We start from the raw sequence: 25,326 nt of genomic DNA, 5'->3' as shown, positions 1-25,326 counted from the left end.
TGCTCAGTAAATATTTGATGATTGAGTAAATGGGCTGTACTGTATTATCGTCCACCCTGGTGGTGGAGAACCGTCGGACCAAGCATCAGAAGCAATTATGAGTGTAAAACCATGGAGATCTCCAGGTCCCACCCCCCCGCCTTCAATATTTGAGTTTCTAGAAATCAGCCTTTGCATCCATATTTAAAAATAGGTCAGGCTCATATGAGAAGCACTGGTCTACCCTCTGTGAGTTCCTGGAGGTCACAGATTATAGTTTCCATCAGTTCATTCCCAAACCCTAGGGGAATTTCTGGAAGAAATTAGGTGTACAGTAAATGTTTGTGAATAAATGAATCTTAATTTTGAGATCAATAATAAGTGAGAATAAAATGCCCTTTCTTTTGGCTACAGATATAACACCCCGAAACTTTAAATACTAATTTATACTCCCCATAATAAATTATATTTTTAAAGAAATGAAATAGATTGAGTGCCCAAATCATCAGTTCTGATAAATTCAAAACTCATAGTTTGTTACCTAACAATTGTGGCTAGAACTACGGTGCTTTATTTGCTTAATTCTTACAATCTAGTGATAAGTCATTTGCTTTCATTATTACTTGCCTTGCCATATACCTTGTTTTAAATTGTCCTTAAGGAGTCACAACCCATCACTCTCTCTTAGTTACATAATTCTGGTATTTTAAACTATAGTTTCCTTTGGGGGGTGGTGATGTGAAGCAAGGAAAGAAGTAGAACCAGCATTAACTCCGCATTGTCTCACAACCTACCATCATGTGTATCATATTTCTGTGCTCCAGAGAAAAGAAATGGAATTGGTTTTTAACTAAGAAAATTATGCTGTCCTGAATACAAAAACCTTATCACTAATACCCTATTGACCTGTGTCTTAGTTATGAATTTTTGAGTAACAAATTACCCTGATACTTAGCAGATTAAAGCAATAAACATTAATATTTAGTGCCTCACATAACACCTGTGGGTCAGGAATCTGGGAATGGCTTAGCAGGTGGTCCTGACTCCTGTCCTCTCATGAGGTTACACTCAAGATGTTGGCCAGGACCACAGTCATCTGAAGGTTTGACTGGAGCTGGAGGATGCACTTCCCAGGTGGCTCCTTCAGACACCTGGCAATTTAGCCTCTGTTATTTGCATGAGGCCCTCTTGTCAGGGCTCTTTGAGTGTCTTCACAATAGAGTGACCATCAGGTGTTTTGTTGGTGACTTTATATATGAACTTTCAGGAAGACAAGAAAAAGGTTACATCAGTAACAGTTGTAAGCTTAAATGTGGGTTTAAAAAAAGAAATCTCCTCCCTATCCCACCCCTCTAGGTGGGAGATGCAAGAGGGAGGAGATATGGGGGTATATGTATATGTATAGCTGATTCACTTTGTTATACAGCAGAAACTAACACACCATTGTAAAGCAATTATACTCCAATAAAGATGTTAAAAAAACTAATATTAAAAATAATAATTTAAAAATTAATTAATTAATTTTTAAAAAACAGCCAAAAAGCATTTTTTAAGTGAGCCAGGTATCAGGTGTTTACATAATTATCCCATTTCGAATAAGTTCTCTTTCAGTTCTTCTCCATCATCCCCAGCCTTCCCTCTTCGTGGAACTTGCTCACATCTTGATTCCAGCACTCACGTATGTTGTCACACTTCTTGGTCTGTATCTGTCTGTCCCACTAGACTGGAAGTGCAAGGGGCAGAGCTGTGACTTTCATCTTTGAATCTCAGGTGCTCAAGGCAGTGCCTGGCCCTTAGCTGATCTTTGTTTGTTGTTGAACTTAACGAGCCTTATATACAACTAAATACCATTGTCTTCTTTTTCTCTATAAGACTGTGTAACTTGATGGAAGCCCTGCAGTTACTAAGTGTCAGAGTTTGGGTTTCAAAGTCAGGTCTATGTTTTGTTCATCAGCATAGATGGTGTTGGGAAGACTGTAGGAGGCACCTGTGTTGGGAGGCCCAAGTAGCATCCTTACAGATTTCACCTGGGAGAAATTCCTTAGGAGGTATCTCTGTGTTTACCCAGAATGAATCACTGTGATTTAAGAGAGATTGCTAGAAGGAGACAGTTTGTTGATTGAATAAAAAGCTATTGAAAATAAACTGGCCTATTATATTTGGGCTACAAATGAATTTTTGGTGTTAACCTGATTTTCTTTCATCTCTAAGTGGGATGCCAAAAGTTTCTCACACCTAAAGTGCTAAGGGAAAGTCTCCTCTCTCTTTTCCCATTTTTTCCAGGGATTCTACCCTGGTTGATTCAAAGGAATCAAACATGGTATTTAGATATGAAGTTGGAGCTCAGTAAATGAGGAGATTGTGTATCTGACCCCCTGTAGACCAAACTGATCACTACTAAGAAGCCTTCTTGCAAGAGTCTAGGTCCTAAACTAAGGGAGTAGTGGAAGAGCACATGCATTCAAGTGATGTTTTACATGTAAATCACCATGGCGACAGGATATGGAAGGTGGAGGAGTTGAGGATGGCCCCGAGGCCCCGTCCTGAGAATCTGAGTGAATGGTGGCTCCATTCAGTGTGACAGGGGACACAGGAGGAGGAGCAGGTGTGGGGTTTATGATGATGTCAACTTGGGATGTGTCTGTGGGACAACCAGGGAAGGCGTTCTGTCTAGAAATGGGCATCAAGGTCAGATGGCCCCATGAGAGAGGAGTTGTCAGGGTGTCTGGGAGAGAGCCTGGGTCTTAGATGCGTGTCTGTTGATGGTTCATGGATTGTTGGTGTAGAAAAGAGCCCAGTGGCACAGGCAGCCTTTCTTGGCTGTGCTGTTCTGTTGGGAATCTCTATAGCTATCATTATATCTCAACATCCTGGATGGACTGGGGAGTAATGAGTGACCTCTTGCTTGTAGATGGAGAAGGGAGCTGCCACATTGTCCTGGATGACGAGAGCTCATCTCTCTGCCAGGTCTCCCAGAGGCTGCTGAACGGAGCCTGCTTCTACTCATGATTTGGCAATCTTAAATACCTCCCTTTTTTTTTTTTTTGGTTTGGTTAGCTTTCATTGTTGTCCGTATCTGTTTTGAATTGTCATTCATTTTTCTTTTTAGAAGACAAGCACAAATTCATGCTTTATTTTCTTAGGAAAATGCTTCTAATAAAACTGTAGCTTGGGGGGGAAAAAAAAAGGGGAATGCCCTGCAGTCCAGTGGTTAGGGCTCCATGCTTCTACTGGAGGGAGCATGGGTTCAATCCCTGGTCGGGGAACTAAGATCCTGCATGCCGTGCAGTGTGGCAAAAAAAAACCCAAAAAAACTATAGCTTGGTTTTTCCATGTGGGTGTTGATATAGATGGTTGTAATGAGACCTCTTTGATTAGTCACTTATTATCTGATTCTATGAATTATTTTAGATGTGCTCTCTCTCTCTTTTTCTTGATCCAAAGAGTTACCTTGAGACATAACATACTTAGCTTTTATTATATTCTATAAACTTTCCAGCTTATTCTCTTTTTTGTGCTAATCTGATAGCATAATTAAAATGTCTGACTTCAGTTCTTTCCTTACAAATACTGCCTAACTCTTCTGTCTTTAATTAACTGAAATCATTCCTATATAAACAAATAACAATTGCAGATTGTATTACCTACAGTCCTGTCTTACGAGAATTTAAGTGCATCCCGTTTGTTAAATTATAGTCTTAGAAAAACTACCTGTGACATATTTTGTCATTTTGTGTGATGCCAGTAGAAAACAAAGGCTCACTTCTGTGTTTTTATTCTTGTTACACCTTTTATTTAATATTCATTTGAAGAGCCAGTGTGGCAGGTAGAGTGGGGACAGGCTTTGGATTCACACCAACCTGAAAATCTCAGCTCTGCCACTTCTTAGTGGTGCAACTCTGGATAAATTGCTTGAGTACTTCTCTGTGCCTCAGTTTCCTGCAGGTATTATAAAATGAAGATGATAACATTTGCCTCACGGATTATGGACATTAAGTGACACAATGCCCGTTACATGCTTAGCACAGTGCCTGGAACATAATAGGTGCTCAATAAATGCTATCAATATCTATTTTTGTACAGTAGAAGCAGCTCTCTTAACCAGTTCAGCAGCTTAAAGGAAGCTTCCAGTCCCTGTGCAGAGCCATCTAGGGGATGCCCACAGCATGTTGAACACTTGTAATCGGAGCCTTCTCTCCAGCGCCCTCATGTACTTCTCCAACTGTCTGAGTTGTATTTGTCCCCAGACCTGTTCTATGTTGTTTGTTCTCAAACCGATTTGTGCCAGTTGAACTTATAATTGTAATTAGGTGATTTAATTAAACATTAAGCAAAAAAGGATATAAGTGCAATCCAAAAAGACAGTGCTTTTTTTTTTTTTTAACTTGTATGCATGTACGTTTGTATGTATGTATGTATTTTTTTGGCCGTGCAGCATGTGGGATCTTAGTTCCTCGACCAGGGAATGAACCCGTGCCCCCTGCAGTGGAAGTGCAGAGGCCTAACCACTGGACTGCCAGGGAAGATCCACAGCTGCTTTTTCTATACAAAATAAATTTTGGAAAGACTTAATAAAGGTAACTCAATAAATTAAAGAAAAAATTCCATGGTACCTCGAATAGTTATTTTCATAGAGACAGAAAGTAGAATAGTGGTTGCCAGGGACCGAGGAGAAAGGGGGAATGGAGAGTTATTATTTAATGGGGACAGAGTTTCAGTTTTGCAAGATGAAATGAGTTCTGGAGATGGATGGTGGAGATGGCTGCGAAACAATATGAATGTACCACTTCATACGACTGAACGAAGATGGTAGATTTTATATGTAGTTTATTAAATTAAAAAGTTGTTTTAATCTGTCACATTAACTGTGGGTGAGATACCTCTTAAGGATTGGTGGAATTTAAAAAGCTAGAGGAATTCCACATCTAGGTTGTTTTCTAGTGGTCTTTAAGTTTTCTTACTTTCAGGAAACCAAAATCGGAAATAATAGGTAATTCTAAAATTTTAGGTGTAGTTTATGCAAGAAAGAGAACAAAGCATGCTGACCCATGACCGGTTCTCGAAGACGAAGGCTTTGGCAGAGGTCAAAATATCAGAGAATGAATGCATGCTTATATTTAAAATTTAAAATTAACCGTTTAAGTTATGTATGTGTCTTAGATTGGGCTCCGGGGAAACAGGCTCTGAGATGGAGATTTGCATGCAGGAAGCTTGTTGGGGAGCGAGCGCTCTCGGAACCAGGCCTGGATGGGAGTGAGACAGGCAGGACTAATAGAAGGGGAATTGAAGCTCCGGCCTCAGCCAGTAGCGTGGGGATGCTAGCGCTGACCACCCTTCAGAGATGTGGCAGAGTGAGGCAGTTCGTGCTGGCCTCCTGCACTGACCAGACATCAGGTGTGGGCTGCCCCCCAGCGGAGCGGGACATCACCTTGAGCAAGGCGACTTCCTTTGGCTGGAAGTGAAGCCCGAGAGGTTCTCACCTGTCCACTCTCAGCAGGTGACACTTCCAGCTGGAGGATGTGATGGTCCCCAGCATCCACAACTGGGTGTGTCCATTTTTTGCATGTTTCCCCTTTTCAACAGATCTTTTTAAATTGGCTGATTGACTTTTGGTCCAGATGGCTTCAGATAAGAGCGTCTTCACTGCTTACGCATGATCTTCTGAAGGTCTCACTGTGTTTGATCTTTACGTACGCCAGTTGTCCCATTTGTGATATATTTGGGTTGGCCAAAAAATGCGTTCAGGTTTTTTGTAAGATGTGGAAAAAACCCGAACGCGCTTTTTGGCCAGCCCAATAGCAAGCCTGTGAGGTTTAATCACAGTGGATACGTGTGTGAGGTGTTTGAAGCTCAAATGATGGTTGGGACTCCATCGACTTCTAAATACTTTCCAGTATATATTGGGCTGGCCAAAAAGTCCGTTCAGTTTCTTCTGTTAAAAACTCAAATGGGCTTTTTGGCCGACCCAATATTGCGATTCATGAAACCTCCGATTTTTGCTTCTTAAATTTTCCAGACTTTTTTTTTGGCATTTGATGATTATTTTTCCTCCTTTGGTCCAACTCTCCATGTTTGTGCCAAAGGTCACCTTCCTCTCACATCCTATGACCTGTAGTTCTTTATCTGCAGATTCTTCAGTTACTCTTCCATCTGCCACAAGTAACCATCAACTCCTGCTCCCCTTACTTTACACTTTCCATGTGGACCTGCCTGTTTATCCTGATCCTCAGGCTCTTGACATCAATGATGGCCAATCTCCAGGATACCTCAGTTCATTTTTAAATATACTCTTCCAATCCTTAAAACAGAAGTCCTGTGTATGTGGTTGTGTTTATTATTATTATTTTTGTACCATTTTTAAGTGTATAGTACCATAACATTAACTATATTTATATTGTTGTACAAGCAATTTCTACAACTTTCTCATTTTGCAAAACTGAAGCTCCCATTTCCCCTCCCTCCAATCCCTGGCAACCACCGTTCTCCTTTCTGTTTCTGTGAGTTAGGCTGCTCGAGGTACTTCATATCAGTAATATCATACAGTATTTCTCATTTTTGACTGGCTTATTTCACTTAGCATCATGTCCTCAAGGGCCATCTACATTTAAAAGGAATTTCCTTTCTTTAAAAGACTGAACAGTATTCCATCGTATGTATATAACACATTATCTGTTCATCTGTTGATGGACACTTGGGTTGTTTCCACCTTTTGGTTATTGTGAATAATACTGCTATGAATGTGAGTGTGCAAGTTTTTATTTTTAAATACAAGTATATATATATATATTTTTTTAACATCTTTATTGGAGTATAATTGCTTAAATACAGGTATATATTTTTGTTTCTATCAGCTTGCTGTGCCCCAAATTGTAAATGCTAAAGAGGGAGTCTGAGTCCCTTTGCAAGTGTGGCCATAAACATAGCACAAGGATACTATGATTACCCCATGGTGTCTCATTTTCCTTTCGAGTTCTGGCACGTGCTAACCTTTTAGTAAGAATACCATTCAGTCTCGTTTCTACTTAGCCCTTCATTTAGCCATGTTTTGTTGTTTCCTTGGTTTCAAATTTTATCTCTTTATGCGAACTGGGAGCTGAAGCCTTTCATTTGACTTGTGATCTTGTACATTCTGGAAGCTCATACATGTAATTGTGCAACAAATAAAGCAGCTGGAAGAAATCTTTCCTGAACAAAACCCAAGTGGGGCATTTGGGTGCGAGCCAAGATTTCAGCAGCTACAGAGGGAGATGTAAAAAGGCTGCCTATATTACAACAACAACAAATCACTTCTGGCCCCATAGGAATGTCCTTTAGGTAATGATCAAACAGAGGGTAGGGACCTTTACACATTTAATTACCTGACCACAAAACAAAGTATTTACTGTAACCTTCTGAGGTCTCTATACCAAGTTAATTACCATGATATACCTGAAGGTAGAACAACATTGTGACTCAGTACACTCAGCCATAGCAGGAAATTCTGAGGCTGCTCAGTCTGAACCTGGCCTCTCGTTAAATTGCTGTGTGGTCCTAGGCAAGACACTGTGAGTTTACCTATTCCTGCAACCAAAATTCAGAACTGTAATGCAAACGTAGTTACTGAACAACTAACAAATAATAAATGAAGCCCTGTGTTAACTGCCTGTTTATAGAGAAGAAAGTTTAATGTCCTACAGTGATCCAATGAGTCAAATTTCACTGGACATCTTGAAAGGATTGGTTATTTATTTTATTTATGTATATACATATACATCGGTCCAGGTTGACACATATAAAAGCAAAAGCTTGGACTGGAGGTATGTTTTAAAAAATGTAAAGGAGCATCACAGGTTTTTAACCATTTATCAGTTCATTCAGCCAACATTAAGGAGGACCTGGGTCAGTGCTTCTCAAACTTTTGGTGCATGAGAATCACCTGGAGGACTTTCTAAACACCCCTCCTGGACCCCATCCTCAGAGTTGCCCATTCAGTAGATATTGTGGCAGGGTCTGAAAATGTGCATATCTAGTAGCCACAATCCCAAGTAATACTGATACTGCTGGTATACAGAGCACGCTTTGGGTACCTGAGTTCCAGAGACACTCAGAATGCCAAGGTGAAGAAGGCACCATCATGTCCATAGGGCAGATAGGATTATTATTGATAGTCTATGGTGTGATCATGTTAATCACATTATGTCACGCTGTGTGCACACATGTGTTTTAAAGGCATTTCAGAGCACATAGCACATGCAGAAGCATGGAGAACTGAAGCCACATGACATGTTCAGGGACATGGAGTTTGTGTTACTGGGGCAAAGGGCACATGGCTGGCCGGGGGGATTACAGTTGCAGCTGGAAATAGGGCTGCTAATCAGCTAACACGATAAGATTAGTCTGGATGATCCAGGTGAACCCAGTGTAATCACAAGGGTTCTTAAATGGAGGAGATGGAGGCAGGAGAGTCAGAATTAGGGAGACTGCAGTGTGAGAAGGACTCAGGCCAACATTGCTGGCTCTGAAGTTAGAGGAAGGGGGCCATGGGCCAAGAAATGCAGGCAGCTTCTAGAACCTGAAACAGGCAAGTGAATGGATTCTCCTGTAGAGCCACAGAAAGGAATGCAGCCCTGCTGACACCTTGATTGTATCCCAGTGAGACTCATTTCGGACTTCTGACCTCCAGAACTGTAACATAATAAATGTGTCATTTTAAACCACACGCACACACAATTACCTGTTTTCCATTATTTTCCAGGTTCTTTTTCTATCCAATGAATAGTCAGCCACTCATCCTTGTCCAAAATGGACTATCATTGTGAACAATTGGAATACAAAGACATTAACGATAAAAAGGCTTTATAGAAATAGGTTTTCTTATTACAAAAACAATACATGCTTATTACGGAAACTATAGACAAAAAAAAAAAAAAATGCACAGAATCCCACCCATTATTTAGAAAATCACTGCTAAAACCCCTAGAGACTAGCTTCTCAGATCCTTCTCTGTGTCTATGTGCATTTTTCCCTACTGAAATAGGGTCATGCCATGTGTGTTTTGAAAACTAGTATAATTTGTTTAAGCAGTCTTCCAATTGTCTCACATTTGCACTATTCCAACTTAACTCCCGTTGTTTGACATTTACTCTGTTCCCGGTAATCCCCTGTGGCTGATGCCTAAACTGAAAGGTGAGGAAGAACAGGAGTCAGCCAGGGAAAGATGGCAGGCCAGAGGGATAGACGTTCCAGGCCAGGGGCACTGCAGGTGAGGAGACCGTGGTGCCTGGGAGGAGTGGAGAGCTGTCCGGTCAGGCTGGAGTGTGGAGGGGGAAGGCTGAGGGGTGTGGAGGCTGGAGAGATTAGCAAATAAAAAGAGAAAAAGTCTGCAGCCTATCACCAAACGGTATACTTTGTTGTTTTCACCAACCTGATTTTGACTAAGTTGTTTTTGGCAAATTGCTGTCAGTCAAGTTATTTAGATCTGAATTAACAGGATTTGGGGCCTTAGGGATCCGGTAGTCTGCTGGAGCCGCTGGTGCAGGCCCTCAAGCCAGCTCTGCCCATCTTTTTCCTCGCTCACATTCAGTGATGTCACCTTGGTAGCTTGAAATCAGCAAAGGCTGCAAATCAGGAAATTTTTCTTTTTTGCAGGAGAGCCAGTTCCCCAGCACATTGCTAGATGTGGCTAAGATGGAAGAAGTCCAGAATAAATGCCCTGGGTTTTGGTGTGGGACTCGAACACTAAAGTCAGATACCAGGGCCAGGAAGCATTCACTTTGGAGTCAGAAGGACCAGGGTCTGAATCCTAACCATCACTTTCCTGCCACTTCCAGCAGAGTAATTAACTTCTCTAAGCCTCAGTTTCCTTATATGTGAAATGGGGTCGCTAATATTTAACTTGCAGATTAGTGATAAAAATTAAAACTTGAAAGACAGAAGCTATTATGATTATTACTACAATGAAGGAGGAGCATGAGGGCATTAAGTTCATGGGGGGTTTTGGGGAGTTTTTTTCTTTGTTTTTTTTGCTGCACCTTGTGTCATACGGGATCTTTGTTCCCCGACCAGGGATCTAACCCGTGCCCCCTGCAGAGGGGATGCAGAGTCTTAACCACTGGACTGCCAGGGAAGTCCCAAGTTAATTTTTTTTATTACGTGAAGTTTGAGTTGCTTTGGAGGCTTTTAGATTAAAAAAAAATCCTGTAATAACAACGGTAGCTAACATTGTTGAGCGTTATTAACTATGTGTTTTTACATGTGTTATTTCAAAAGAAATAATTTACATGCGCTAATCCTCAAAAGAACTCTAGCGTGGATACCAGTGATATGATTACTCCCATTCTGTAGCTGAGGAGACTGAGGTTTAAGTAAGATAACTTTCTGACGGCCAGAGAGCTGCTGAGTGCAGAGACAGGACTTGGATGCGAGTTTGTCTGAATTCAGAGTCTACATCTTTAAACTGCATATGGGGTCTCCATTCATCAGAGACATCGAAGCTAGGTGGTACCCGTTTGTGAGTCCTGGGCGTAGTTGCCGGCCTGGGTTTGAGTGGATTACACCCAAAGGGTCTATAGAGTGAGAAGAGGAGAGGGCAAGGATGCAACCCTGGGCAACACTGGTTTTTAAAAGGCAAGCTGAGAGTTTAGAGCAGGAAGGAAGGATCAACCGTTTCAGGTGCCACAGGGCAGAGTCATAAAAGGTAAGAATTAGAAAGGATTCCTTGGACTTGGCAAGATGAACAACATCGATAATATTAACAAATGCAGTTTGGATAAGGTAATGGCGGCAGAAGCCAGGTTGCTTTGGTCGAGGAGTGAATTGATGGCGAGCAAGTAGAGAGAAGTGGCGGAAACGACTTTTGAAGAATCAGCTGCTAGAGAAGTAACTGGGAATCTAGGGAGATATTTAACAACATATATGTGTTGGGAAGAAAGAGTAAGTATTGATAGAAGTGAAGGTATAGGAACGCGATTGAAGGAGCCTAGTGCCTTAGGAGGTGGTTGGTGGGATCCAAAGCCTGGCCGGAGAATTATGACTGGACTGATCTTGTGTTTGGGTCATGTGGGCTGGGTGTGTTAGGAGGAATGAGGAGGCAGAGAATTGAGGATACTGGTCAGTATAACTACAGGCTGGCCCTGTGGGCTCTAGGCTAGGGAGAGGACAAGTAAAACTGGACGGCCCTTCATAGACTGAGAGAACGTTAAGCGGTCAGGGTCCTAGGAGTCTCAGAAGATGTTGAAAGGAAGGTGGGAATAAATGAGCAGTAGAGTCGTAAGAATGGCGAGTTATCCACAGTGAATGGGATCTTGACACTCAACAGTTCATATGCAGAGAAGTTCTGAATAGTTGACAAGGCCCCTGGTCTTGCCATTAAGTTCAGTTTTTGAAGCAGAGTAGAGGTGAAGGTCATCAGAATTGAGGAGATCAAGGGACTCAAGGCCTAGAATTGTGGTTGAGACCTCACACTGGTGTCCTTCATCTGATAAGAGTGCATCTTTTTATAGTTCTTTGTTATTAATCCAAATGTTTATGTCTAAAGAGGTCCCCCCCCCTTGGAATTAGCAGATGCAAACTTTTTTTTTTTTTTTTTGGCTGCGTTGGGTCTTTGTTGCTGCTCGCGGGCTCTCTCTAGTTGCGGCGAGCGGGGGCTACTCTTCGTTGCGGCGTGCGGGCTTCTTATTGTGGTGGCTTCTCTTGTTGCGGAGCACAGGCTCTAGGTGCGCGGGCTTCAGTAGTTGTGGCACGTGGGCTCAGTAGTTGTGGCTCGGGGGCTCTAGAGCACAGGCTCAGTAGTTGTGGCGTGCGGTATCCTCAGCCATTGAGAAGCTAGGATCTTGAGTTCTGAAGGGAGAAGGCCTGGATTTGAATGCTGGCTCCGTCACTTACAAGCTGACTGACCTCGGGCAAGGGACTTCTCTAATCTTCAGAGCGCTTAACTATGAAACAGTGAGAGAACGTGTACCCATCTTGTTATAAGGCGGTAAAGAATCATCTACATAAAGTGCCTAGCCCAGTAGCTGGCACGTGGCAAATGCTTAACAAATGACAGCTGCTATTATTATTATTATTAACACTATTCTTCAGAAAGTGTAAGCTGTACATTTCCCAAAAGGAGAAAAAATGAATCTAGGACTTTTATATTCTTCCCCTACCAATCCCAGGAAGAGGTTCCTAAGAAAAAGTTGAAGATTCTATCAGATTTCCCGGCCACCAAGTAAAGAATATGTCACTCCCCAAGAGGAGTGTTTATACCCTAACTGGGAGGGACATCTTTATTTTTTATTATTTATTTATTTTATTGAAGTATAGTTGATTTACAATGTTGTGTTGATTTCTACTGTACAGCAAGGTGATTCAGTTATACACATATATACATTCTTTTTCATATTCTTTTCCATTATGGTTTATCTCAGGATATTGAATACAGTTCTCTGTGTTAAACAGTAGGTCCTTGTTGTTTATCCATTCTATACATAATAGTTTGTATCGGGCTTCCCTGGTGGCTCAGTGGTTAAGAATCTGCCTACCAATGCAGGGGACACGGGTTCGAGCCCAGGTCTGGGAAGATCCCGCATGCCACGGAGCAACTAAGCCCGTGCGCCACAACTGCTGAGCCTGTGCTCTAGAGCCTGCGAGCCACAACTACTGAGCCTGCATGCCACAACTACTGAAGCCCACACGCCTAGAGCCTGTGATCTGCAACAAACAGAAGCCGCTGCAATGAGAAGCCCGCGCACCACAATGAAGAGTAGCCTCCGCTCGCCGCAACTAGAGGAAGCCCCTGCGCAGCAACAAAGACCCAACGCAGCCAAAAATAAATCTAAAAAATAAATAAATTTCTTAAAAAAAAAAAAAGAAAGAAAAGATACATGCATCCCAATGTTCGTTGCAGCACTACTTACAATAGCCAAGATAGGGGAGCATCCATTGACAGAGAAATGGATAAAGAAGATGTGTACATATATACAATGGAATATTAATTACTCAGCCATTAAAGGGAATGAAATAATGCCATTTGCAGCAACATGGATGGACCTAGAGGTTATCATACTAAGTGAAGTAAATCAGACAGAGAAAGAGAAACATCATATGATATCACTTATATGTGGGATCTCATAAAAAAAAGATACAAATGAACTTATTTACAAAACAGAAACAGACTCACAGATCTTGAAATCAAACTTACTGTTACCAAAGGGGAAACGTAGGGGGAAGTGATAAATTAGGAGATTGGGGTTAACATCTACATACTACTATATATAAAATAGATAACTAACAAGGACCTATTGTATAACACAGGGAACTCTACTCAATATTCTGTAATAACCTATATGGGAAAGAATCTGAAAAAGAATGGAGATATATATATATATATAAATATATATATATAACTATATATATATATAAAACTGATATGTATATATATATGTGTGTGTATGTGTGTGTGTGTATATATATATATATATATATATATATATATATATATATATAAAACTGATTCAGTTTGCTGTACACCGGAAACTAACACATTGTAAATCAACTATACTCCAATAAAAATTAAAAAAAAAAAAAGAATTACTCAGAAAAGTAATATAAGAAGTATGCAAGGAGAAGAAAGCATTTCTTGTGTAATGATAAAAATGAGTTACTCAATAGGAAGGACCACCTTGAAAATTTTACTAATTTACTACTAAATTAATTTGCTATTTGCTGAAAGCTATTTTCAGGAAATGATACCTTGTTCTGTGCAGGCCCAACTCCAACTTTCATATTTAAAAGATGCATTTACCAAGGTCTCATACTTGGATGAACTCCTGATGCGTATTCAGAGGGTACTGATGGGAGAGAAATGGATGAGCACACATCTTTAAAACTGTAATATGTTGGTCATTTCTTTCAATTTATATTCACTGACCAGATGAATGTTTTTATTTGAGCCCTATCTGCAAGAGTATAAGAATAGTTCACCTTGTCTTACAAGAAGTAAAACAGCAGAACAGTTTTGTTTTACTTTCAAAGTTAGGTACATCCCTAGACAATATCAATTTGTACCAAATCCCTAACCCTGTACTTCCCCTCCCCCACTGCCTTCTCCAACACACACAGTGCAGTACACAGAGCTAGCAAGAGGTAAATCTGGCCAGTACACCCCAGAATGGTCCAGAAAAATACTCCTTATCATGGGGCCTAAGGCCAGCGGGCTGATAGCCAAAGCCGGGTCCCAGAAATAACAAAAATGAAACCAAGAGATCAGGTTCCAACCAGGACTTTCTTAAGGCCCAGGTGTCAACACCTAAGGGTTGGATGGGAGGAAGCAACTAGAAGCCCGAGAGTAAGAGCAGAGGGGTCAGCCATGCAGGAGGTGCTCAGGCTGGATTTCCGGTCGGGAGGGCCAATGCTGGGCAGCAGTGTCCCCAGCACCCAAGCTGGCTTGCGGTCACCTTCCTTGTATTCATTCATCTGGCCCAGCGGTTCTGTACGTGTGATCCCCGGCCCCAAGGGGGTCTATGAGGTCCAAACTATTTTCATAATGCTAAGGCACTGTGTGCCTTGTCTCACTCTCTTGACATTTGCATTGATGATGCAAAATCTGTGGTAGGTAGCACTGCATGAATCATTTCACCTGTTTTTAGCATAAATCAAGGCAGTAATACCAAATTGTACTGATAATCATTGATTCTTCGCCACTTTGCCCTCACACTTAAAAAAAAAAAAAAAAAGTCAGTTCACTTGAGTATCCTTGATGAAGCAATAAAAAATTGTTTTATTAAATCTTAATTCTCAAGTGCACATCTTTTTAACATTCTGGGAAGTACCCATACTGCATTTCTGTCACACGTGGAGGCACTATGATTGTCTCCAGGAAAAGCTCTTGCCCAGTTGTTTAAGTTGAGATCTAGACTGGCCACTGTTTTAATGGAACACTATTTTTATTTGAAAGAATGACTGACAGACAAACTACGGTTATTTAGACTTGAGTACTTGGTCGACATTTTCTTAAAAATGAACGAAGTGAGCCTGTCATTTCAAGGAAAACAACTGTGACAGTATTTGTTGCCAATGCTAAAATTCAAGCTTTCAAGTGAAAATTAAAATTTCGGAAACTTATATCTGCCACTGTGAGCTTGACAGTTTCTCAATACTTAAAGACTTTTCTGATAAATTCAGTGGTGATATTAACAAATGTAGTTTTAAAAATATTGTATAATGAAATGTGTTAACATTTAGAAGATAACCAATGCATGGTGTTACAAAATCATGGTTGGGTAAAAGATCCATTGAAAATACAAAATACACCGAAGGATTTTAATGTAGCAAAGTATGAAAAGTTAATTGATATGATTTCAAATTATACATTGCAGCTAGCCTGTAAGAAATTACCACTTACTGAGTTATGGTATAATATCAAAATTAATATCTACAGTTATATGAAAAGACTATTAAAATACTCCTCCCTTTTCAACTACATATCTGTGTGAGGCTGTATTTTTCTTTATATACCACAATCAGAATGCCACAAAGGGATTTCAGAAGCAGATAGGAGAATCCAGCTGTAATGTATTAAGAATTTTAAAGGCGTGCAAAAATGTAAAATAATTCTCTTACCACAGTTTTTTGGTTTGTTTTGGAAAGTTTACTTAGTTTTCATTTTAAAAATTTATGTTAAAACGTAATTAACTTATTTTTAAATGAATTAATCTTTTAAATTTTTCTCAGTTTTAATTTCTAGTATGGTAACAATTGATAGATATAACGCACGTAAACAGAAGCCTTTGGAGTTCTGAGTTTTTAAGAGTTTAAAGGAATCCTGAAGGCAAAAAGTTTGAGAACCACTGGTTTAGTACATATAGAATACTTAGCATGTACTGGGCCTGCGCTGGTACAGGGATAGTATGGTGCACTGGACAGACACGGGCCCTGCCCTCAGAGCTAGCAGTCACCTACAATTAAACAGATAGTTCCCATAGAGTGGGAAGTGTCATGATAGGAGAAGCACAAAGTGATATGGTAGCACCTGGCCCTTTTTAGGGAAGACTTCCAGGAGGAATTAATGTCTCTGGTGATGCTTGAAGGATGAGTAAGAGTTAGCCAGGCAAAGAGAGCCTGATTGCTTTGGGTATCTGGAAAAGCATGTGCAGAGGTCGCCATGTGAGAGATCATGACTTCACTGCAGAAATAAAAGAAGTCGCGTGTAACAGGAGCACAGAGTGGAGGGATGGTGAGCTGTGAAGCTGGACTAGAAGACAGTAGCCAGGTCGTGAAGGGCTTTGTGAGTGTGTGAGGACCTCCCCCTAGGGGAAATGGAGGATCCCGGGGGAGGGCGTTAAGTCAGGACAGTGACTTCAGATTGCATTTTAGGCAGATCTCTCTGGCTGTAGAGAATGGAGGTCTAGAGGCAGGGAGACTGGTTAGGGGTCACCATGGCAACCAAATCAAGAGATGATGGAACCTGGGCTAGGGTATGGCCCAGGTGTTAGAGAGATGTGGACAGACTTAAGGGAGATTTGTGTGAAGTTTACAGATCTAGGTAAATAGATTGGTTGTGGTTAAGGAGGGAAGGGTAGGCATCAGGACTAAATTTAGTTCATTTGTATCATTTTTGTAGATTGCACATATAAGAGATGAACAAATGAACTTATTTACAAAACAGAAATAGACTCACAGACATAGAAAGCAAACTTGGGGTTACCAAAGGGGAAAGTGGGGGAGAGGGATAAATTAGGAGTTTGGAATTAACAGATACACAGATACATGCTACTATATATAAAATAGATAAACAGCAAGGACCTACTGTATAACACAGGGGACTATATTCAATATCTTGTTATAACCTATAATGGAAAAGAATCTGAAAAAAGATTTTATATATATATATATATATATATATATATCTGATTCAAGTATATACATATATATATATAAGTATATATATATATATATCTGAGTCCGTTTGTTGTACATTTGATAACAACACAACATTGAACATTGTAAATCAACTATACTTCAATTAAGAAAATTTTTTTTACAAGACTGAATTTAGGTTTCAGGTTTAGCACCTGGGAGTAACGATAATGCTCACTGACAGAGGGAAAACAGAAGGTACAGGTTGTAAAAGGGGGAGGATGTATTCCATTTGAGCCATCTCCGAGCTATCCAAGAGGAGATGCCCAGTCAGCATTTGGATATGTGGTTCTGAAGCTGAGGAGGAAGAGCTGGACAAGAGACATAGATTTGAGAGTTATTAGTATATAAATGGTAACTGAAGGCATAGGATGAGTGAGATCTTGCCGAGAGATGGATTTAGACAAGAAGGGAAGACTATCTGAAGAGAGAACCATGGGGAGTACCAACATTTAGGAATAAACAAAGAAAGAGTGTGCAAAGTTGGCTGGGAAAAGTGCCCAGAGAATTAAGAGAATCCAGAGACTATGTGGTCTCCACAGAGACTATTGAGACTATTGAGACCAAGGAGATAGAGGAAGAAGGAGGGGTCAGTGATGACCAGTGTTGTCAAGAAGTCAGTGAAATGATTAAGAGAGTCTTCTGGATTGAGCAACAAGAAAGTAGTTGTTGAGTCATTGACTATCCAGAGCAATGTCAGTGGAGCGGTAGGCTCCAAGAGCTGGAAGAGAGAGGAAGAGAAGAGAGGAGGGGGTTGGTGGAGGACAGGAGGGGAAAGATAGAAAAAGGTGTGGTGGGTGAGTGGGGAGAGAGAGAGGGATGTTGAGATGTGAGATTATTATAATTCTATGGGAAGGAGCCCATAGAGAGAGAAGGTTGAAGATACAAGAGGCAAGGGGAAATCAATGGTGAGGTTCCAGAAGACTAAGGAGGGAAGGGGATTTGGAGAACAGGTGGAGGGAAACTATGTCTCCAACAGAGAACCAAGTTTCAATTAAGGCATAAGGTACAGTGAGCATTAGCTGAAGAAGATGTAGGATAGTTTAATTAGAAACGGAAGCTCCGTGGTACCCATTGGAAAGGTTTAGGAGGAGAGCAGTGGGAGTTTGGATCAAAGGAGAAAAAAAAACAGAGCAGCGTGAGGAAGAAGACAGGGAAGACGAAGCCTAGAGGGGCTCACCAGAGTGGCCAAGTAGAACAGTTACATGAGGAGAAAGGCAGGATACACAGAGAGCTGGATCTTATTTTGGATATTGGTAATTAAATTACAGATATTGGTAATTTAATCTTTTCTTTTTACACAATGATGCATTTGTATCACAACCTAAAAATTACCCTCAATAATAGTGATTCATTTTTTTTTAACCAAAATATTTTCTAGCCAATTCAAATTATTCCTGTGTGTTCTGTTGTTTAATTTTATGTTCACCGGGTTAAATCTTCATCTATGCTCCTGACATTGAGTTCCCTATGTAGAAAAATCTATTCATTATGAACACATTTATTGCTCTATTGAGTTGTCTATTTAAAACGCAGAGAACCGAAAATTAAATGTAGTGCATTTCTATTTTGGAAAAAAAGTGGATGAATGGGTACTATTTTCTTGAATACACCGTGTTTGTCTTAGATAATTAATAGTCCAGATTCATAGGCTAACAGATGCCAATCCTTGCTTGTTTTGATACTTGTTCCTTATTGAAAGGGATGCTTCCTAAGACTTATACATGCCATGTTCTGCATCAGGGGAAATGATAAGACAGATGTAATGGAGACCGTTGCTTTTGGGGCACAGCTAAGCTAAGTGATCAACAGAGACATTGGTCTCCAAAATCTATTTCTCTGAGGTTAATTATGCAAAGTATGAAACAGTTTCTTTGTTGAAATTGTGAAATAAAATATCTCAAGTAGCTTCAGTATAAGATTAAGCCATTAAATACTTATAGATTCCAAGTCTACAGCCCTCTACTAAATATTTATTGTATTTAAGACTTTGGTGTTTGTTCCAGATACATTCTTTAATGACATATCCTAATTTCTCTAGATTTCTAGTATTAGTAAATGAGAATATCCCTGTGTTGTGTACATATAAGTGTGGACTACAGTACAGTACAAGGGCACTGTCAAATGAGAAATCTGCAGTTAATACTTAGTGGATCTGATCAGGAGGTCAGAGTTTATTTTTTTATTTCTTTGCAGTGTAACCCCCAAGAGGCTGTCTGTTCCATTTCTTAACATGTATAGTGGATTCTCCTGTCAATATCCAGTCTGGGGCAGAGTAATGGAGAGAGCTTTGTCTTCCATGCCACCTAATCCCATCCGGCTCCCAGCCCCACCATCTCTGTTATAAACAGAAGCCCCTCCACTCTCTCTGGGTGTCTCATGCCTATTCTACTTGGATCTTCATTTGTTCTGACTTGGCCTCCACTCTTGCCCTCACTCAGGCTTTCCAAGGACATCCTTGGAATCTTTCTTTCATTGTAAGTGAACTTTCCTACATCCTTAACTGAGTGGTACAACATTGCATCTTCCTTCTTGCTTTAGCAGCTCTTCTTCAAGAGCTTTACCCACTTGGTCTTTTGAGGGAACACTACTTCAGAAGCACGATGCTGTTTGGAGACCAACATTTCCCACCCTATGGTAGACCTTCCCTTTTTGATCATCCCGAATCTGATTGATTTGCTTTCTGTGTCCATGGCACTGTCATCCATCAAGTTCCAGATCACCTGCATCACATACAGCCTCTGACATCATCCTGGGTGCTACCCAGTACTTTAGATTTTCAGTTCCTTTGCCCTCTCAGTTCCAGTGACCTTCATCTCCATTACTTTAGCTGACTGCTCACTTAGCAGGACCATTGTTTGGTCCTGGTAATGTCTGGACCATTACCAGGAAGTGCACCATTTCTAAAATCTCACATTCAAACAACTCTTTTCTGTGAGCCAGGACCTCTGATACCGTATTGAGTGGTAGGGTTGGTAGTGGGCATCCGTGTTGTATTTCTGGCTTTTTATGCAAATGCTTCTAAGTCTTTATATCACCATTTAGTATGATATTGCTATAGGGTTTTGGTGGAAGGAAAAAAATCCTTTATATTCCAAATCTGCTCAATTTTTTCATTTGTCCGTAGATGTTGGGCTTCTGTGATTTTTTTTTCCCCTACACATGTGAAGTTCTCTTATTGTTTTTCTCCCTTAATCTGATATTTACAGCATTAAATTTTTTTTCTCCTCCATTTTTCCTCTCCTTTTGAAACTTCTTTAATGTCAGCGCTTTCCCTTACATCTTCTCCTTAATTTTTTCCCCTTACATCTGTCTCCTTAATTTTCCTTTCAGTGTTTCCCCCTATCTTTTTTTATCTCTCTCTACTGCATCCTGGGAGATTTTCTTAGTTTTGCCTTCCAGTTCATTAAATCTCTCTTAAGCTATATGAAACTTGCTAATTATATTTTTTCATTACAAGATTTTCTGTTGGTTTCTTTTCATTTCTACCTCTTTTTCTTTCTCCCCTTCTGATTTCACAGTCTTGTTTGATAGCTGTTAGTCCCTCCATTATGATGACCTTGAGGATTTTAAAAGTCTTTTTCAGAGTGTTCTATTATAGCTGTTTCCTCAGATGTGAATTGTCTCTTTTGTCAGAGTGCATTTAATCATGCTGCATATCCTTGCATATTTTGTAGTTTTCTTTTCTTTTCTTGAGAGCTTACCTCCCCTGTGGATCTGCTCTACAAGGGTTCTCTCTGAAGGGTGGTTTTGAGATTTCCTCAATCCCAGACCCAGGAATTTCTTAGCTCTGAAACAAGTCATAAATTAAGCATGGCTTGGGAATCCTACTACAGGGACGTAAAAATTTCTGTGCCCACGTGTGATTCAGACTCAGTTGCTAGTGAGATATATGCATCTTATCTTCATTTCTAGTCACAGGTAATGTGGGGTCTTGATCCTAACCGAAAAAAAATGGAACTCTTCTCACCCCACCCTGCCCCTGATATCTGTGAGGCATATTCAGTCCCTTCCCCTTTGCAGATGTAGAAACCTCAGACCCCTCCAGTCTTTCTGGCGCCTGCCCCCACCCCATCCTCACAATGGCCACAGAGTCTTCGTCATTACTTAGCACCATGGGCTTATGATCCTTTTCTATTCAGAGACTTTCCTGTCTTATTTTTGAAAATGGTTTCAATTGGTAAAGGTCCCAGCAGAAAATAGAGCATCACTCAGATACTTAAATTCAAGAGATTTTAATGAAGAAACTATTTACAGAAGTATGGACAGGAATAAAGAATCCAACAAGGTCATTTGAGGTACCAGGGACTAGGAAGCTGTCACCACTCCCAGTCTGAAGGGACAAGGGAGAGAATGTTATTATTGGAGGCCAGGGACAGCTGGAGCTATGGAGGAGGGTAGAAGCTGAGTTTGGAGGGAAGTAGCCACTACCAGAAGGAAGACCTGAGGCAGGGAGGGAGCAGGAAAGAAATACCCCATCCTCTCTCCTCCTCTTCTCCTATCTCTTGCTGGTAACTTCTGTTGGCCAAACCCAGCTGGAAGGCACCAGCAAGGAAGCCCAGGTAATAGGGCCCAGAGGGGCACAGAGCAAGGCAGGGAATGGATTGGAGGGATATGAAAGTAGAGAATAAATAAATAATACAAGGCTTATGTGATTTTTTTGTTAAAAAAAATTTCATTTGTTATTTCTATATGTTGCAGCAGACTGAGAATTTTCAGCAAGTGTTTACCCTGCCATGTTGACTCAGAAGTCTAATAATCCCTACTCCAACCTCTTACTCAGCTGAATCTCTCATTCGGGCACACCCCTAACATTTGCAGGGCCTGGGGCAAGGTACAAACAGAAGCCCACATGCTATATGTCTATAGATATGAAAATTATAAATCAAGGTAAACTATTAGGTAAAGTATGTTTTATCTTCCTACCTTGACAAATATACTTTAATAATGACTCGAAGGCAAAGCTGTGATTTGGAACTCATCGGTTCCTGGGAGAGCCACGTGGGGCACTCACGGCATGGGGGAGAGCTGGCCTCTGTCCCTGGCTCTGCTCCAGGTGATAAGGAGCCTCACATGCACTTGTGTGGACGCCCAGCCCTCACATCCCACCTTAATCCACATGACCTACGAACAGCCACCCTTTGGGTGGACCCTCAGGAAGAGGCCTGCACAGGCACTGAAAGCGTGCTTAGGGCTGCTTGGGTAGGGAATCCTAGGGTCCCAGGTACCTGGAATGGGGTCTGAAAGGTGGAGGATGTAGGATGTAGGGGTGGGCACATCTCGTTCATCTTGCAGACTCCCTTTGTGGAGAGGGGTGCAGCCAGAGAAGGGCCAGAGCAGAGGCCTCTAATATTCAGGGCCCAGGGCAGGGTCCCCGCTGGCCTGGGTTTAGTGCTGGTCCCATTGCACCTGATCTTCATCTTCATCAGGACCTCCAGTCCCTTCTCTTCTCTGTGTTTTTCTCAGACTGTGAGCCTCCCCGCCTGGTCTGGGTCCTCTGGTCCATCACGCTCTCAGCAAGGCCCTCAACTTCCTAGCCCCCTTGTCCTTCCATCATTCGTACCCAGCAACCCGAGTCTCCGTCTTCCTGCTTTACGCTCGGCTTGGTGAGGGCCTGCCATGGGAACAGTATAAGCAGTATACACATCCCAGTTGGACCTCTGGACCACCAGCTTCTTCCTGGTTCCCCCGAAACATTTTCGAAACTTCGCCACTCTTCTCAGGCTCCAGCCCCACCTCTTCTCTGTCACTCTCATCAAATGGCCTCGCTTCCCATTTCTCTAAGAAAAGAGAAGTCACCAAAGCCACAGTATCTTTTACTTCCTGCCCCCCCCCCCCCCGCCGCTCTGCAGTTTTACTGGACACTGTTGACAATGATGGTGAGGATAAGGATGGAGGATAATGGCTAACTTTTTCCACCCCTAAGCCCCACCTGCCGCCATGACGCCTTCCTCCTGTCTCAGAGGTGAAGGGGCTGCTTCCCCGCCCCCCAGCCTCTGGCAGATCCTTCCGCCATGACTTTGGATTCTGCCCCTTCCTGCTTGCTGGGGACCTAACTGCATCAGTGATCTCCTCTGTCTAACACTCTGCCTTTAAGCTGCAGTCACTCCTCTGCCTCTCATTTCCAAATCCCCTCCACTCCACGGCGGTCCTATTTCTGCCCCAGTAACTCCGCTGAAACCTCTCCGATCAGGTCCAACAGTCACCTCTACTGGCTAAAGCCAATGGGTACTTTAGTCCTTCTGCACAGTATTTGACACAAGTGAGCTGGCCTTCTAAACATGCTCTTTGCCCTTGACACCCATGCTCTTCCTGCTTTTCCGGGCAGCTTTCTGAGTCTCCTTCCCTTCATTGTTGTCTTTTTCAGAGCTCTGCCCTCAGCTGCTTCTCTTCTTATTCATGAAACTCTCAGCCCTGACCTGTGGGTGCTCAATCAATCTCAAATTATGTATGCAAATCAGGCAGTGGTTTCAAATTCAAGCAAGGAACTCAAGTCTTTAAAAGTTTAAGCAAGAAGGAGCAAACTTTTTTTTGGAGGGATACACATTTCCAATTATGAATGATGTATTACTTATTGGAACTGGAGTCCACTGAGGGGGAAAAAACCATAATAGCTTATTTCAGAACTAATACAGCTATACGTTAGCAACAGAAATGATGTCGCTATCTTATTAGAAATACAACAAAGAGATAACTTAGCAGCTGTCTCCTGCACTGTCATTTCATTTTGCTCTGTAGTTCTTGGCAGAGAATCTAGAAAAGAAAAAAAAATAATTAAGCCACACTGTGTTCTCCTAGACTAAATGAGTTCTGCTGTTCTGAGAAACAAATCTTAAAAAGGCAATGCATGTTCCATGATTATTAGAAATAGAACATTTTCAAAATTGTTTTTTTCCCCTAGAGACATGTGATTAAACATTATGGCCTTTTCCCTTCTAGCTAAGAGAAACGTCGTAAAGTTTCTCTTAGCTCCATGTTCCAAACCCAAAATTCGAGGGCCAAACATCAGCCTAGGGGCCATAATTAGATCTTGAAACCCACTTTGAAAAAAGAATTCCACAGAGAACTATTCAGGGCTCTCTTTTCATTGAGATAAAGAGATGCCACATGTAGAGCATTTGTTTGTTTATTCATTCATCGTTCATTCCACAAATAATTATGTTAATAGCCACTTAAAGTCATCTTAGAATGGGTATTATTTAATGTGCAGAAGGATGCATGGCAAAAAGAGACGCTGAGTTTATTTTTTACTTTATTTGGCCTTTACCTGCCAAGGTTTCTTTTCCCCACCTTCAGAATGTGTTTGCCAGCAGGACCTACTTTGCATATGTGTCATATTATTATATTCCATCTTTCCCTGTTACAGTCATTTTAATAGTGATTTGGGTTGTGGTATCTTTGTGCTACTCTGTACTGAAGCAGAGGGAACTCTTACCAGTCCAGGGAAAGAAGGAATTGTCAAAATTAAATCAGAAGTCAGGGTTCCATTGCCTGCTGATTTGTACAGTTCACGTTTTTACAACTTAAGTATGAACTAAAACAGTGATATTACGGCCACTTTAATTTTTATCGACATGTGTAAGAATATGAATATGGCTAAAAGGGGGATAGATGAGACTTGCAGATTTCGTGGGAAACATTATTAATGCTCTTAATCTTCTGGCGTTACCTAGGGGCCGAAGAGAGCACAAGGCAGAATTGAATACAGTCCCAGCCCAGAATAAGAGCCCAATGCGTGTTAGCCTAGGAGTGGAAAAGCCATTGCCTGCAGCGGTAACATAAATGTATGACTTAGGCTGGGTGGGAGATCACAGGCAGTGGTGGGGCTTTGGCAACCTAGAGAGCTCCTAAGTTGCCTAAAGGCATCCATGTTTAACAAATTGAAAAGCACTGTGCTCGCCAAACAAAAACATGTCTAGAGATTCAGTACTGTCCCAGCCCAAGTGTTAGATCTCTGAAGTATGCCTATGCCTTGCTTTATTTCCTCCATTCCCCTTTCCACATACCCTCTTTTACTCTTTTACTTCCCACCACCATCCACCCTGTGTCTTGGACTGCTTGCCACTTCAGCCGAGAGCTGTAATCACAAAGTTTCTACCTCATTTCAAAGAATATCTAATGTCCGTCGACAGATGAATGGATAAAGAAGATGTGGTGTGTATACGTACATGCACAATGGAATATTACTCAGCCATCAAAAAGAATGAAATAGTGCCATTTGCAGCAACAGGGATAGACCTAGAGATTATCATACTAAGCAAAGTAAGTCAGAAAGAGAAAGACAAATACCATATGATATCACTTGGAATCTAAAATTTGACACAAGTCAACATATCTACAAAATAAAAACAGACTCACAGATATAGAGAACAGACTTGTGCTTGCCAAGGGTGGGGGGGGCGGGGGTAGAGGAGGGAAGGAACGGGAGTTTAAGATTAGCAGAGGCAAACGATTATATATAGGATGGAT

General features: G+C 41.3%; 1 protein-coding gene across 16 annotated transcripts in view; it reads left to right on the top strand.

Moving 5' to 3' along the window:
- The window catches only part of EFCAB11 (EF-hand calcium binding domain 11), a 180,261-nt gene that overhangs the window by 80,011 nt on the left and 74,924 nt on the right, over positions 1-25,326 (top strand). The window contains exon 6 of one of the 16 annotated variants that reach the window (XM_036841353.1): positions 21,562-23,596. The exons of 12 other annotated variants lie outside the window; for them this stretch is intronic. In XM_036841353.1, coding sequence (XP_036697248.1) covers positions 21,562-21,613 — 52 coding nt within the window. In that variant the 3' untranslated portion in view covers positions 21,614-23,596. Of the gene's footprint in view, positions 1-2,890; positions 2,959-4,062; positions 4,269-21,558; positions 23,597-25,326 lie in introns of those variants that run through there. 3 more of the 16 variants (XM_036841352.1, XM_036841347.1, XM_036841354.1) reach the window with 3 other exon arrangements.

Source organism: Balaenoptera musculus, chromosome 2, assembly GCF_009873245.2.
Source record: "Balaenoptera musculus isolate JJ_BM4_2016_0621 chromosome 2, mBalMus1.pri.v3, whole genome shotgun sequence".
Taxonomy (NCBI): Eukaryota; Metazoa; Chordata; class Mammalia; order Artiodactyla; family Balaenopteridae; genus Balaenoptera; species Balaenoptera musculus.
Note: the sequence above shows the minus strand (reverse complement) of the source record. Positions and strands in the feature narration are given on the sequence as shown.